Below are 16,646 nucleotides of genomic sequence, written 5' to 3'. Positions count from 1 at the left end.
GGGGCAGGTGGGTGGGGTGACGCACCCAAGCGGCGTCTACGTTTCTTCTCGTGGTAGCGGTGCGAGGGTTCGCTGGTGTGCTGGCGTTAACCGTAGCTGGTGGTCCCGCCTCAGCCTTTGTCGCACTGTGATCTGCATTGTGATCTGCACTGGTCGTGGGAGTCGTAGGAAGGACTCAAGGAGACCCAGGAAACAGAAATGGTGAGTGTGCAGGCCCGGTCAGGAGACCAGGAGGAAGGGCCGACCGTGGCCGGACCGGGGTCTCCCCACGGTCAGGTCCGGAGTCTGCGGAGCCCAGTCCGCCCCAGCCGCTAGGACCTTGGTCCCTTCCAACACACAGCGTGGGGGCAGGGCGGGCAGGCTGGACCCGGGGCGTCCTGTCCCGTCACTGCGCGGCGACTTCGGCCCCTCCCCGGGAGCCTCTTTGGGCAGCTTTGCCCTCGTAGCCTCGAGTCTTGCCTACGGGGGGGGGGGGGGGGGGGGGAGGAAGGGGAAGTGTCAAAGAGGGACAGTCGTGACTTGGTCTCCGGGGGTTCGTACGTAGGAGCAGCTGTGGTCTGTGGGGTCCCCAGACCGTCCTTTCTCTTTAGGAGCGGGCCATTTTCTCCTGAGTTTTCCAGATGTTTGAGAAGCAAGGTCTGAAATACACAACACTGTTGTGGCCCCAACTTGGCTTCTCCTGGGACTGGCAGTCTCTGAATTTGAAATCCCTCCCTCATTCCCAGACGCCGACTCTCCTCACCAATTCACAGCATCATTATCAACTATTTGCCCTCCTGGGTATATTTTTAAAAGACCTGATATTTAACTATCATTTACTCCCAGAGCCATGGATGGCTCGTTTTTAAAGATTATATTTGTCTATGTGTATTTTACATGAGAGAAATCAGAAAATACCCACCTGGAACTACTTTGCACGAAATCCTTGTGCCTGACCTTCTAGGACCTGCCCTGGGCACAGACGTCCTATTGGGAAGTCCTTTGGGTGGAGGCTCCTCTTGGGAAACTTTCCTGGGTGATCTCTCCTGTCAGCGCTGCCACTCCCTGGGTTTGTCACTTGGAAAGATTTATTCACTTATTTAAGTCTCCGTTTTTCAGTAAGGGTGAAATGTATTTGGTTGATAGAGCTTCACAGACAGTGTAAAGTGTGTCCAAACAGGCAAGAAAGATGTGAATTTAAGACAACATAAAACATTCCTGTATTACATTTCATTTGTTAAGAATTCTGGTTTCCACTCTTTCGTTCCCTGAGCTGTTGTGGTAAGACTCTGAGAGGTCTGTTCTTGCCATGGAAATAATAAACAGACGTCTTCTTTTTGTTTCTGGTTTTCGTGTTTTTTTTTTTTTTTTTCATTTGTTTTTTTTCTGAAAGGAATAGATCTATACGGTTCTCTGGTGGAACTAGTAAACGTGCTTTATAATTGTCTTTCCTCCTTTGCACATAAATGTTGGGTTTAAGTGATTTGCTGAATTGTTAAAAAAAAAAACTGAATTTTTGTCATTTATAGTATTAATGATGTTCTAGAGCAAAGGGACTGGGAGCAGAGGCCTGTGGTCAGCGACCCAGGCTAAGGCCCCTTGAGCTGCAAAGGGAAGTACTTGAGGCCCAGTGGTTCTTCCTGGGGAGCCTCCCCTGCAGGCGTCCTACCTGCTCACACCCGCTGTGGAGGGGCCTTCACACTGAGAGAAGCTGCAGCCCTGGAGGGCTGGGGGTGTAGGTGCACATGGCATTGGGGGTTGGGGGAGGAGGAGTGGATACCCTTTCTGAGGTTGTGGTTTCTTAGGCCTAGACATTTTTAGATGTTATGGTTGAGTTTTGCATCCACAGCGTAGGTGCTCTCAGGGTGTAATCTGTGCCCAGTGAGAAAGTCTGTGAAGATCAGGGGTTCTTTGCCTTGTGGACAAAGGGTTTATGATTTGAGAATTCATTTGGGTCAGAGGTTAAACTGAATCAGGCTGAGAGTTTCCTCACTTGAGAGAATGGAAGCCTGAGACTGACCCACTCTAGGGTTCTGTCTCAACTGGGAATATGTTCAGCGTTCTGAATGTGGGTTTGCTTCTGAACTGTAGGGTAACAGGCTTCATATTTGTTTTGATTCCAATATTTATATTTCTTTTCTTGGATTCCTTTCTCAGTTTAATATTGCAATTTGATGCTAGTTTCCATGAGCACTTGGGGGGTTTAAAATGTAAGTTCATTCTTGTCTACATGCATCGTTCGAAACGCCCGATCTCGGCTTTAACTAGATTTAATGACTCACATGTTTCAGAAAACTTGCACTGTGGGATGGGCCCCAGGTCTCAAAACCCATCCCCTGTTACACACATGCACAGGAGAGCTCTTTTCCACTCCACTCTTCCTAGAGCTCTAATGTGTACCACCCATCTTAGCTTTACCTTTCCCAGCCATAGGACTCTGCTCTGCCATAGAGTTTTCACCCAGAAAGATAGGGTGGTCCTGTCCCACCACCATCTTGTTTAAATCTTTGGTGAGTATTGGTCCCTATTGCTTCGGTAGAGGCCATTGTACCTCTGAATCCTAGAGACTTACTTAAAAACAAACAAACAAACAAACAAAAAAGGTACCGTTGACTGAGAGATACAATATAAAGCAAGATGATTGTGTAACCAAATAGAATTTTTGTTTCATTAGGCAGGAGAACCTCAAGATGTGAGATGGGTGTATTTAAGTTCTCAGGTGCTGTTTCCATTTTTAGGTCATGATTGTTTGTGCCTCTCCCTAGCGTACTTTGACATTTAAAAGTCTATCTTATTCCTAATTTATTTTAATAGATGTGAAGAAAAAGCAGTTGAATTTCTATTTTTATTGAGGAAAACAATTCAAAGCTTATGTAAATCTGTGTAATTCTTAGTCCTTTTCAGGGGTTAATTGCAAACCCCTAATTATAATATGCTATTTATTTCTGAAAGTATCCCCAGTAAGATATATAGTGGAGGGACAAACTATTATGCCCTATGTCCTTTTAGTTAGAAGGAGATTTGTAAATATTTTATGGTCTCTGGTTTGATATCTATTAGTGTTTAAAGGATTAAATCTTGGAATGGTTTCCTATGTAGGAAAATTAAAATTAAGTTAATTTTAAAAAGCAAAAGTGAATCAAAAATAATGATTAAGCATAGGAAAATCTGGTGAATGTAAATTTCTTTCCTTATTTTAAGTAAGTAATCTGGGAGAGGTTAAAAAAAATCCCTAAGATAGGAAACTAACTTCAGAAAACTCCCTGCAGGCATATCCTGCTCCACTCCTATGCTCTTATAACCCTCAACCAATTTTGTCTTTATATAAAAACAAGTCATGCACATGCGTATTTTTCTTACCCATCCATGTTTGTTCTTGTAATGAGTGTTCAGGCTTCACATATTTGATGTTTGACTCCTGAAATCTTAAACCCCACCCCTCCCTTTCCCCCTCCTGCTTCTTACCTGTCAGACTGATGAGAAGCCTGGAGGCTCCTGCACTGGGAACTGCTGCTCGCTGGGGAGCCCTCCTGTGATCTGTGCTGCCCTGCGCTGTATCGTGGACCCACCCAGCCTGGGGTCTGTATGCAGAGGACTCTGAATTTGACATTGTGGGGACAGAGCGAGGAGTGCAGTTTCCAGGCTCTCGGCCTCACATAGAAAGGTGATGGCTCAGGTAGTAGATGGCCATCAACTGTGATTGGATGGCCATCAGCTGTGGCTAGTTGGCTGTCAGCTGTAACTAGTGAGCCATTGGCTACTAATATAACTGCTGTGGCTACACTAGCAGCAAATGGGGGCTAGCAAGAAGATGGTGCTGGCAAGTGCGGATTGCAGTTAGGACGGTGGGTTGCGGACAGTGTGGCTCCTGTTTCCTGTGTCTCCAACCCAGCCACCGGCGAGAATATAGTGGCATGACTCCCATATCTATGGCTCCGTAGGTGTTCCTTTTTGGCCTCACCATATCCTGTGTTCTTATGTGGGGAGTGGAAACAGAGACCCCGTCAGACGCCTTGCATGACAAATGGCACAGTGAGCAGGGTCCCCGGCACGACAGACATTTTAGATAATTTCTGTTCCTTTGAGAGCTCCAGGAGTTTGGGAATGGGACCCTCCTTATAGTGGGTTGGTATCTTGACTGTAACCTTATTATGTGTTCAGAATGAAGGTGTGACTGACTCTGGGGTCCTGCCAACATTAGAGGGCATCTTAGGGGAATACGAGGATGATTGTACCCTGTGAATGAGGTGAGCCCATCAGATGCTCACTCCTTAAAGAGCAATTTTTTCAGAGTGGGCTGAGTACCCCCCCCCCCCGTCCCCCATACCAGAGGGCTCACTGGGACCCTTAAGTAACTGCTACTGCTGCTCCTGTCTCTACTGCAACAAAAATCCTGACCCTCTGAGTGATGGGGGACAGCACGCATAACCTCACAGCAAAGGGATTAGTTTAAACCACTTAAAGCCCAGTGTACTTAAACTCAATTATTAAGCAACCAGTGTTCATGGAGGAGGCTTGTTACCCTGATGGCAGTGACGTGAGGCTGTCTAGAGGAATAAATTTTATGAATACCAAGGTGGACAGGAACTTTTCCCAGCAAAAGTATATCCAGTGACCTTAGATGTAAAATGGGAAGGACAGCAGGAGGGAGAGAAGAGACAAAAGGTACTAAAACAAAGGTCCACAATTTGACCCAATTGCAAATCCAAAATATACTAAAAGAATTTACATAACAAAAAAGAAGAAAGGTCTCTGCTTGGCCTTTGATCCTCTACAACATAGGTTTGAATTAATATAATGTCGCTCATGCACTAATTCACAAAACTTCATGTAATTAATCAAATTAGGTATCAACTTACAGGTATACCTGGAGATCTCATTAAATTTAAGCAATTTACCTCCTCATATTAGGGGAATTTCTGAATCTAACACAGAGGACAAACAGGTATGTTTCACTTTAACCAGCAGAATTCTCGTCTTGCCTAAATTACTTATTGTCATATCACCCATTGTTCTAAAATATCCCTTGGTGAACCAGAAAGCTCTGAACTCACAATTCATAAATTAAAATAAGACTTCAGTACTTGGCCTTGACCAAATGAGACCCCATAGACCTTACCCTCCAATTAAATTAGTTAATATAGCCCAGTGTAAATTAAACAGGACTTTGAATTATTGAAAACCATTGTAAGAAACCTATTTAGGAAGAAGTGATTATCCCCAGTGCTTCTCCTTTTAGCAGCTTTGTTTGGTCTGTTCTTGAATCTGGAAAGAATGAATGACACCACACAGTGGATTACTGAAACTTTGAGGTTGTGGTCACAGAAAATACAACTTTATACCCAGCCCCCAACATTATGGAAATTACTGACTCCATCCACTTAACAGCTGTTAAATTTCCTGCTATCTAGGATTTGGCTAAGTCTGTTCTGCTCAATGCCTATTTCAATAGCCTCTCAGCTGCAGTTGGCATTCGCCTGTGAAGGGACATGACACACCTTTGCCTGGTTCCCATCAGGGATGGATAAGAAAGCAAGACCCAAGTGCCCATTGATAAGACAATTGGATAAAGATGTGATACACATATACAATGGACTATTACTACTCAGCCATAAAAAAGAATGAAATTTTACCATTTGTGACAACGTGGATGAACCTGGAGGGTATTATGCTAAGTGAAACAACTCAGAGAAAAACTAATACCATATAATTTCACTTATATATGGAATCTATAAAACCAAATAAACAAAAGAGAAACAAGCTCATAGATACAGAGCAAACTGATTGATAGTTACCAGGTGGGAGAGGGTTTGGGGGGCTGGGTGAAAAAGGTAAAGAGATTAAGAAATGTGAATTGGCAGTTACAAAATAGTCAAGGGGATGTAAGATACAGCATAGGAAATTTAGTCAATAATACATCTATGTATGATGTCAGGGGGTATTAGACTTATTGGGGGGATCATTTGGTGAGTTATGTAAATGTCTAACCTCTGTGCTGTACACCTAAAACTAATATTGAATGTTAACTGTAATTTAAAAATACATAATTTTAAAAGAGTGAAGAGTTTATATTGGCATTGACTTTTGTGTTATGTAATCCATAGGTTTGGGCAGATGTTTAATGACATGTATCCTTCATTTCTGTGCCATATAGTTTCACTTCCCTCAAAATCCCTTATGCCCAGCTATTGTTTTATCCTTCCATCCAACCTCAAATCCTTCACAGAGATCTTTTTATTGTTTCATAGTTTTGTCTTTTCCAGAATGTCCTATACTTAGAATCATACAGTGCATAGCCATTTAGATTGGCTTTCATTTAGCAAAGTATTTTTAACATTCATCCATGTGTTTTCATGGCTGATACCTCATTTCTTGCTATCACTGAATAGTATTTCATCATACGGATTTACCACTGATTGTTCATCCACTTGGCTTTTGAAGGACATCTTGCTTAATTCTTAACTCTTGCCAATTAGGAATAAAGCACCTACAAACCTATTCATATGTATGTTTTTCTGTAAACATAAGGTTTCAACTCATTTAGGTCAATATCAAGGAGTATGATTGCTGGATCTTAACTATATGTAGTAAGAGTATATTTAATTTTGACAGAAAATTCCTGTCTCCATTGTAGTCATACCCAATTCCATTCCCACCAGCAATGAAGGAGGTACCCATAGCTTCACATCTGCTCCAGTATTTGTTGTCCTGAGTGGTTTCAATTTTCAACATTTGATAAGTATATGGTGGTCTCTCTTTGTTTTATTTGTAATACCCCATGATATGTTGAGTGTGATTTTATGTTGCTTATTTGTCATCTGTATTTTTCTTTGGTAAGTTGACTGTTGTATTTTTTGCTTATTTTTATTTAGGTTGTTTGTCTTCGTATTCTTGTTGGGCTTTAAGAGCTGTATATATATATATGTATTTGGATACCAAATATATAGTTAAGATATATACACACACACACACACACATATACATATATACATACACACACACACACATATATGTATACATACACACACACACACACACACACACACACACACACGGTAATTGGATACCATTTATCAGATAAGTGTTTTATAGAAGATTTTCTCCTAGCCTGTGACTTGTCTTTTCATTCTCTTAACACTTTCCCAGAGCAGGTGTTTTTCATTTTAATGAAGTAAAACATCATTTTCTTTCTGTAATGGATTATTTTTGGGTGTGGTCTCTAAAAAAGAAAATCATCTCTGAAGACAAGGTCACATAGATGTTCTCTTGTGTTATCTTTTAAGAGTTCTTTTAAACTTTTGCATATCACATTTAGATTTATGACCTATTTTGAGTTAATTTTTTGTAAAAAGGCTAAGGGCTATATCTACTGTGTGTGTGTGTGTGTGTGTGTGTGTCATTTGTCAATATCCATTTTATCCAGCACGATTTGTTTAAATGACTTTCATTTTTCCATTGACTATCAGTTCACGATATCATTTGACTATTTTTGTGGGGGTCTATAGGACTCCCTGAACATAGCTATACTCTTATTAACTCCAGGCATCATCTCTGTTGTGGTTCTTTCAGAATATTTACAAGACAGTTATGTCTGTGTAGATCGACATGGAACAAAGTTTTATGTCTTGCTTCCCAATCTGTGTACCATTTATTTCCTATCCTTATTACATGGCTAGGACTTCTACTGCAATGTTGAATGTTACTGGTGACAGGAAACCTCCTTGCTTTGTTCCTAATCTTACCAGAAAAGCATCTAGTTTCTCACCATGAAGTATAATGTTAGCTACAGGTGTCATGTATTCGTTCTCAAGAATAGACAGATCCCCTTTATTACTGCTTTGTTATTATAAATGGATGTTAGGTGGTATTAATTCCTTTTTCATGTTCCTTTTCCCCTCCTATTCTGATATTAGTAATTTCCGTCTCCCCTCTTTTCTTAGGTATCTTGATTAGATGTTAGTTTTATTAACTTAATTTTTTCAAAGGACCAGCTTTTGGTTTTGGAAACAAGGAGAATTATTTTTTCTTTTAAAACTTTAAATATTTCACTCTGTTCTCTTCTTGCTTCATGGTTTCTGAAAAAAAAGTATGATTTAATTCTAATATTTTTTCTAGAACTAATATTTGCTTCCCCCTCTGCCTTTTTTTTTTCAATACATTTACTTTGTCTTTCATTTTTCTCTAGTTTGATGTGATATACTTGGTGTGCATTTTAGCTGTTTTTCATGTTCTCTGAGCTTCTTGGATCTACAATTTGCCATCTATGATTAATTTTAGGAAAATCTCAGTGATTATTATTACTTAAGTTATATTTTCTGTTTCTTTTCTTTCTGTTCCTTCAGGTATTCCCATTATGTGTATTCAACCTTCTGTCATTGCTCTACAGTCTGTGGAGATTATGTTAGTGTTTTTTGTCCTTGCATTAGCCTCTGGTGAAATACTGTTTTCTAGTACAGACCTTGTTAAGGACAGAAAATTTGGGACATATTTTAAAATGCCATTTTTATATTTTGTTTCTTAGTTTTGTAGAGAGTGGTTTGTTTGTGGTCTCAATGCTCTGATGGATATAAGAAAAGTTGTTCATTTCAAGTTTTTGTTTTCTTTTTTCTGAGGTTGAGAATGATGGCTTTCAAGTCCCTTAAATACCAGACTAGAAACTGGAATTCTCTGCCCCAGTTGTTGATGATTGACAGCTGACACTTTACACTCTCATCTCTCCTCATCCCCCTTTGACCTACATCAATACAAAGTGATAAGAACACCTTGGTGCTCCTTCCAGTGCAGTGGCAAGAGATTCAGTCCTTTAAAAATCTCGTTCTTACCTTTGAGCTCTCACCCTAACCCACCCCTACCCTCAATTTAAAAAAACAGTCCCCGCATCTTTCCTTGCTTTCTCAAGCCATTTCATGTCTGCTGGAGAGGCCTGCCTTGCTTTTCCCACAGACCTCAATTATGAATTAATAATCCTTCATGCACTCTTGGCCATGTGTGGTGTCATCAGCTAAGGGATCCGTATCCTTAGGGCTTGAGGTATCACGCTCTATTACTCTACGGGGGAGCTTGGGAATTAGAGAAGTTGGGAGTACAGCCCCAAGGTGGCTGGTGGGGAAACAATTTCTCCTGCAACTTGAAGGTGGAGGTTTTATGGTAGAAGGAAGGTTTCTTGGAGGAAGACACTGCTGAGTCCTTCATGTGTATTCTACTCAAGGGCAAATTCACCATCAAACTATTGTGATTTTCATGAATGAAATTTTAGTCGGCAATTCCTAGCCTCTTCCTCAGGGTCAGCAAGGTGCAGGGTAGTGTCCTGTTACTGCCATAAAGAGCTCTTCTGGCATATTTGTCACTGTGTCTGCCTACGTATACTAAAATTTGGCTCCAAGTACCCCTGAGACACTTGAGTATAGGGATTTTGTAGTCTTAAGTTTTCATGCATTTTGTTTGTTTTGTTTTATCATCTGAAGTCTATGTTTCAGTTAACTTTCTAGCTTATCAAATCATACAGAGAGGAAGGAAAATATTAATGTGATAATATCATAAATCATAATAAATATCATAATATCATAAAACATTAATGTGATAATGTGATATTAATGTGATAATAAAAAAAGAATAAGAAATATTAAGTTAAAAGCAATAGTTTTCGATAAGAATATTTTCAATCCACCAGCTGCTTCTGACTACTTCTGAAGGCCTGGAGTACGTTAGGGACAGTATAGCCAGCTGGACCTTATTAAAAGCTGGATTTCCACAGCCTTCCTGGACTCTTGAGTGATGATGGGAATGGGAAAAAACATGCTTTTAGTTCTTCACTCTGTTTTTTATTGATTAAACATTATGTAGATTTGACACTTTGCCTTATGGAAGGCTGTTTATGGTGGGTAATAAGGAAGGAGATGAAAGGTTTTCTCACAACATATTGATGACCTGAAGTGATACTTGTTTCATTTGTGTAGCATGTCTGTCATTTCCCAACATGCTATTGACCCTGCCATGAGAGAGAAATAAGATGTAGTGTGATCACAGTAAAAGTATGTAAATTATTTCTGTACATTCATGATGCTGTTAAATTTGTGAGGAAGTAAGTGTGGACAGGGATTAAGTTTATGATGATCAGTCATAGAATAAATATTTGGAGATGACAGAATTATGACTTTCATATAAATGCAGTATTTAGATATCCAGTGCTGTCAGTCTCATACATCCTTCTGTGCACATATTAGGACTCAGTGGCCATTGAGGATGTGGCTGTAACCTTCACCCTGGAGGAGTGGGCCTTACTGGATCCTTCACAGAAGAAACTCTACAGAGATGTGATGAGGGAAACCTTCAGGAACGTGGCCTCAGTAGGTAAGGATGACAAGTTACTTCCACTTCATCAATTAGAGAACAAGTGTTTTTCCAAGATTTGGATTGTAGAAAGGTAGGCCATTGGTAAATAAACTAAGCATGATCACAGAATCCAATAATAATTGATGTAGAATCTCTTAATTTTTCTGTAATTCCTAATATTTTGGAATATTTTGGGGGGTTTGCATTTTAGGAAAAAAATGGGAAGATCATGGAATTGAAGATTTGTATAAAAACCAGGGGAGAAAACTAAGAAAATTAAGGTAAGTGATATTCACAGTAGAAAGTAGTGATTTGAGAATCTTGTTATGTTAGGAAATTTAAAAAGAAGGAAACAAAACACACACCCCTGCTTCAAATTTAGTTATTAGAATTTTTTCACCAAAAATACCTTCTTTATACCTGTATGGCATAAAATGTTCAGTGTTTGAAAAATAACTCACTTCAAAATAGTATTATTAAATTTTATATATGAATATTACTGTTTTGATAATATTTTGGTGAAGTCCTCTTATAGACCATGTCTTATATTCAACTTTAAACAATTCAGACAAAACTGAAAATCTGCACTTTTGATATAATTCGTAAAAATGTGTTTCAAATGCCCTACTAAGAAATAAAAAACTGTTAATAAAGAAGTTATTAATACTGTATTTCTCATTTTTTACAGAAGTCATATGGTAGAGAAACTTTGTGAAAGTAAAGAGGGTAGTGAATGTGGAGAAAACTTTAGCCTTATTCCAAATATGAATCTGAACAAGAAAACCACTGGAGTAAAACCACATGAGTGCAGTACATGTGGAAAAGTCTTTATGCATCATTCATTCCTTAATAGGCACATCAAATGTCACACTGAACATAACCCATATGAGTATCAGAAATATGGAGAGAAGCCATATAAATTTAAGAAATGTGATAAAGCTTATAATTATCTCCAATTTTTTGATGAACAGGAAAAAAGTAATAATGGAGAGAAAAAATATAAATGTAAAGAATGTGGGAAAACGTTTTGTGTTCGTACATCCCTTCAAATACATAAAAGGATTCACACAGGAGAAAAACCGTACAAATGTAAAGAATGTGGGAAAGCCTTCATGTGGCATACAGCATTTCAAAGACACATGATAATGCATACTAGAGATTCTCCTTATAAATGTAAGGAATGTGGGAAAGCTTTTAATTGTTCCACTTCATTGCAAATACATGAAAGAACTCACACTGGCGAGAAACCCTATCAATGTAAACAGTGTGGAAAGGTTTTTAGATATCAAAATACTTTTCAAATACACAAAAGGACTCACACAGGAGAGAAACCATATGATTGTAAGCAATGCGGTAAAGCGTTCAGTTGTCCCAGTTCTCGTCGAAAGCATCAAAGAACTCACACCGGAGAGAAACCTTATGAATGTAAGGAGTGTGGAAAAGCCTTTGGTGAACTCTCAGGCCTTCGAGTACACATGATCACTCATACTGGAGAAGGACCTTATAAGTGTAAAGAATGTGAGAAAGCATTCCTTTCTCCCAGTTCATATCGAATACATGAAAGGATTCACACTGGAGAGAAACCCTATGAATGTAAAGAATGTGGTAAAGCCTTCAGTTATTACTCTTCCTTTCAATCACATGAAAGAATTCATACTGGAGAGAAACCCTATGAATGCAAGGAATGTGGGAAAGCCTTCTCTCGTCATCAAACTTTAAAAATACACATGAGAGTGCACACTGGAGAAAAACCCTATAAATGTAAAGAATGTGAGAAAGCCTACAGATGTTACCTTTCCTTCCAAATACATAAAAGAAGTCATACTGAAGAGAAACCCTATGAATGCAAACAATGTGGTAAAGCGTACAAACATTACAGTTCCTTAGAAGCACACAAAAGAATTCATACTGGAGAGAAACCGTATGAATGCAAGGAATGTGGGAAAGCCTTCTTCCATAACCAAACCTTAAAAATACACATGAGACTGCATACTGGAGAGAAGCCCTATGAATGTAAACAATGTGGTAAAGCCTTCAGGTATTACTTTCCCTTCCAAAAACATGAAAGAAGTCATTTTGTAGAGAAATCCTATGAATGTAAGCAATGTGGTAAAGCCTACAGAGATTATAGTTCCTTACGAACACACAAAAGAACTCATACTGTAGAGAAACCCTATGAATGTAAACAATGTGGTAAAGCCTTTACGTATTCCTTTTCCTTCCAGAGACATGAAAGAAGTCATACTGGAGGGAAACCTCATGAATGTAAGGAATGTGGAAAAGCCTTCTCTCGTCACTATACCTTAAAAATACACATGAGACTACACACTGGAGAGAAGCCCTATGAATGTAAACATTGTGGTAAAGCCTTTAGATATTCCTCTTCCTTCAGAATTCATGAAAGAAGTCATGAGAGAAATCCTATGAATGTAAGCAGAATGTAAGTTCTACAGAGCTTATAGTTCCTTAGAAACATAAACAAATTCTTATACGAGAGAAGCTTTATGAATGTTTAAGAAAGTTGGAAAAGCCTCAGATGTTATCAAAGTTTTTGATGACATGAAAGAAATCACACAGGAGAGAAACCCTATGAATATAAATAATGTGGTAAAGCCTACAGATACTAGATTTCCTTACAAACACACAAAAGGACTCACACAGGAGAGAAACATTGAATGTAAGCAATGTGTTAGAGCTTTCATTTCTCCTCTAAATTCATTTCTAAATACATGAACTCACGCTAAAGAGAAATTCTATGAATGTAAATGTGGTAAAGAAACAGCCATTCGAAGATATATGAGAGTGCACATTTGCGAGACATCATATAAATGTAAAGAATGTGGAAAGACTTTAATAGTCTCAGTTTTTACCAAAGGCATGAAAGGACTCACTGGGTAAAACTTCTTGAGTGTAAGCTGTGGGAAGCACTTCCACTGGCCCACATCCTTACATGTGGAAAATCCCACCAAACAGAAATAAAAAATGTAACATGAGAAATTGATGAAAATTAATCCATGTGTAATGTTCTAGGAATCTTTCAACATGAAAGAGTTAATAATAAGTTGTAAATATATTGTGTTTTTCAAACCTTTCAGTGTGAATCACTGAAATGTGGGTTTCTAGTAATTGTTTTCAGAAATGGATGTTGAAGAGAGATAATTCTGTGAGTCATCTTCAGTAATAGTATGTAAAATTAATAGGTAGTGTTTTTGTCTTAAATCAGTTAATATTTTCTTTTATTTTGAAGCCTGTTGGATTGATGGGTGAGTTGAAGTGTATTTCTAATTAGTTTTAATTTTTTTATAACGTTTTGTTTTGTGGTAACAGGCCATTGAAATTTGACAGAGTGGTATTTTGGGGGTATTTTCATACTGGCCTTGTGGCAGTTCCTGTAAATCCTTAGTTTATCATACTGTTTCCCCGAAAATAAGATCTAGCTGGACAATCAGCTCTAATGCATCTTTTGGAGCAAAAATTAATATAAGAAGTCTTATATTAATCCAGAAAATGGGCTAGGTTGTCCAGGTAAAGTCATATTAATGTTTGCTCCGAAAGACGCATTAGAACTGATTGTCCAGCTAGGTTTTATATAAGACCGGGTCTTATAGTAAAATAAGACCTGGTTTTATATTAATTTTAGCTCCAAAAGACACATTAGAGCTGATTGTCTGGCGAGGTCTTATTTTTGGGGAAACATGGTATATATTCTACCTTTCTTACTGACAAAGTTTCTTTTTTGGATCACAAGTATAAGAGCCTTTCTCCATTTTCCATACCTATAAATTGTTGGAATAATTGTTTTGTATGGAAGTTTATGAAAGAATATAGTTTCATGTAAATTATTATTTTCGTATTTGGACTTGTGCATTTTGCCCTTTTTTCTGGCTATTTGCTGAATAGACTTTGATTTAAGAAGAGAAACCTGTGATACGACAAAAATCTAGAGCTGGAGATATTCCCCTGTGGGTAATATTACTAACTAGGTTTTCCAGAATCTGTCCTCTGTATGGTTCCACCTTAGAATTCACCAATAACCTCACTGAAATGAGATTTTGGAGCCACCATTCAGGAAGAGAGAGAGACATAGGCGTTTCAAAGACACCATTCTAGCCCATTTTCTGGATTTTTTGTACTTCCAATTAAGGGTATCCTCAACGATCATCAGCTGTTTCATATCAATTTTCTAAGAGGCATAGATTTCCACTCATACTTTCAGAAGATCTACATCAAAGATCCATCAGAGCTTGGAGTTTTCTGTAAGCTTTCTTGTATCCACCAAGAAACTGATTCAGACTTTTGTGCTTGGGAATATTGTGCGATTCCCCTTTTCTCTAGATTATACTGTCTATAATTTGTATAGGACACACCTTAAGTTGTTAACAGTACTACTGAGTATGTTTTATTGATTCACCATGACATCTACAATGGTGCCATCGAAAAGAACAACATGGGAGTTTGTTTCTCTACTGCACTGTACAGTGGCTGCCTTGACCCACTCCTTCCATGTGAGAAGAAGCACCTTTCTCTTATGTGGAAGACCTTGGGTGTTTGTTACTTGGAGCTGAATATATTCTTTCAATATGTTTATAATTACATTTGATGATACATGATTAGAAGTATGTGTAGTTTTTTCTCAAAAGAATGCTTCTCTTGTGGTTCCATTCCAGAAATATTTTATTACTGTTTTCTAAGTTGTCAAGTGCTAAGAAATATTACAGACATGCACCACTTAACAATGGGGATACATTCTAAGAACAGCATTGTCAGGTGATTTTGTCGTTGAGCAAACATCATAAAGTGGTTACACAAACCTAGATGGTAGCCTACTACACACATAAACCCACACTGTACAGCCTGTTGCTCCTAGGCTATAAGTCTACACAGCATGTTACTATAGTGAATACTGGAGGCAATTATCACACAATGGAATTTGTGTGTATAAACATATCTAAACATGGAAAAGGCATACTAAAAATATGGTATAAAGAATAAAAAGTGGTACAGCTGTATAGGGCACTTACCATGAATGGAGCTTGCAGGACTGGAAGTTGCTCTGGGTGAGTCAGTGAGTGAGTGAGTGGTGAGTGACTGTGAAGGCCTAGAACATACTGTACACAGCCGTAGACTGTAAACACTGGACACTTAGGCTCCACTAAATTTATAAAAAATATTTTTTTCAATAATAAGTTAACCTTGGTTTACTGTAACTTCTACTTTATAAACTTAAATTTTTAAACGTTCAACTTTTGTAATAACACTTAGTTTAAAACAAACACATCGTACAGCTGTACAAAAATATTTTCTTTATATTTTCATTCTGTAAGTTTGTTAAAAACTAAGACATACTCACATTAGCCTAGGCCTACACAAGGTCAGCATCATCAATATCATTGTCTTTCACCTTCACATCCTGTCCCATTAGAAGGACTTAAGGGACAGTGACACTGATGGAGCTGTCATCTCCTATGATAATGCCTTCTGGAACACCTCCTGAAGGACCTGCCTGAGGCTCTTTTTTGAGGAGGTGCCACTTTTTTTCAGAAATATGTCCTCGGTGGTTTGCTTTTTCATCATATCTGCTTGTAAGCAGATAATGAACCATGAACATTTCTCTTAATGAAAATCATTGTTGGGGTCCATGTTTTCAAACTTTAAGGAGCATGTTGAAGTTTGTAAAAGCTGATTTTTCTTGGGGGTTCTTTATCTTCAGTTTTCTCTTGCTGCTTTCATCTGTGTGTTCCTGTTCTAATTACAACAACCTCTCAGAGTCAGTTCCTCAGGAACCCCCTCTCGGAGCCCCTCAGTGTCACCCCCATCTACACTCACGTTAAAGTTATTTGTCATCTCAGCCACAGCCTTGTGGATTTTTACAGCCTCATCCTTGGCAAATCCTTTTTAGTCATGCACGAATCTCTTGAGTGTGTTCTTCCACATGCCATCCATACACTCCTTGGTGACATCACCCCAAGCCCAAGCAAGGCTCTTGATGCAGTCACAGGTGCGGTAATCCTCCCAGAATCGCATCAGTGTCTTCTCAGTGTCTTCCTCGGTTACAGCAATGGCCTGGGCAGAGGTCCTCAGGTAGGAGTCCATCCAAGCTGCTATAACTTCTCAATCCATTGTTTGGATCATAGAGATGGTGTTTGGTGGGAGAAACACCACTTTGCTAATGGGAAGAAGATCTCCATAAAAGGAATATGTCCAGGAGCATTATCAACAATAAGTAAACTCTTGAAAGGTATGTTATCCTCCAAACAACTTCTCCATTTTGCTGCCGTAGTTATTCAGGAGGGCATCTTGGGAGGGGAGTTGGGTCATTCATGACTTATTCCTGG

The 16,646-nt window shown here is 38.8% G+C and overlaps 1 protein-coding gene across 1 annotated transcript; it reads left to right on the top strand.

Annotated features, from left to right (window-relative positions):
• Positions 1–14,923, top strand: LOC308509652 (uncharacterized protein). The gene is made up of 4 exons (XM_081077959.1): positions 1–201; positions 10,203–10,329; positions 10,523–10,592; positions 11,000–14,923. The coding sequence occupies exons 1-4, from the start codon at positions 199–201 to the stop codon at positions 12,753–12,755; spliced, it is 1,956 nt and encodes a 651-aa protein (XP_080934085.1). The 5' UTR covers positions 1–198; the 3' UTR covers positions 12,756–14,923.
• Positions 14,924–16,646: the final 1,723 nt, after the last annotated feature.

The sequence above is a fragment of the Rhinolophus hipposideros genome (assembly GCF_964194185.1).
Source record: "Rhinolophus hipposideros genome assembly, chromosome: 16".
Classification (NCBI taxonomy): Eukaryota; Metazoa; Chordata; class Mammalia; order Chiroptera; family Rhinolophidae; genus Rhinolophus; species Rhinolophus hipposideros.
The sequence above is the reverse complement of the archived record's forward strand: the minus strand, read 5'-3'. Positions and strand labels throughout refer to the sequence as shown.

What these genes read in the sequence shown, in the direction of transcription:
- LOC308509652 (XM_081077959.1), top strand. An exon ending in CAGGAACGTGGCCTCAGTAG is followed by an intron (nt 10,330 to 10,522) that starts GTAAGGATGACA and finishes TTTGCATTTTAG; the next exon opens with GAAAAAAATGGGAAGATCAT. An exon ending in AGAAAACTAAGAAAATTAAG is followed by an intron (nt 10,593 to 10,999) that starts GTAAGTGATATT and finishes CATTTTTTACAG; the next exon opens with AAGTCATATGGTAGAGAAAC.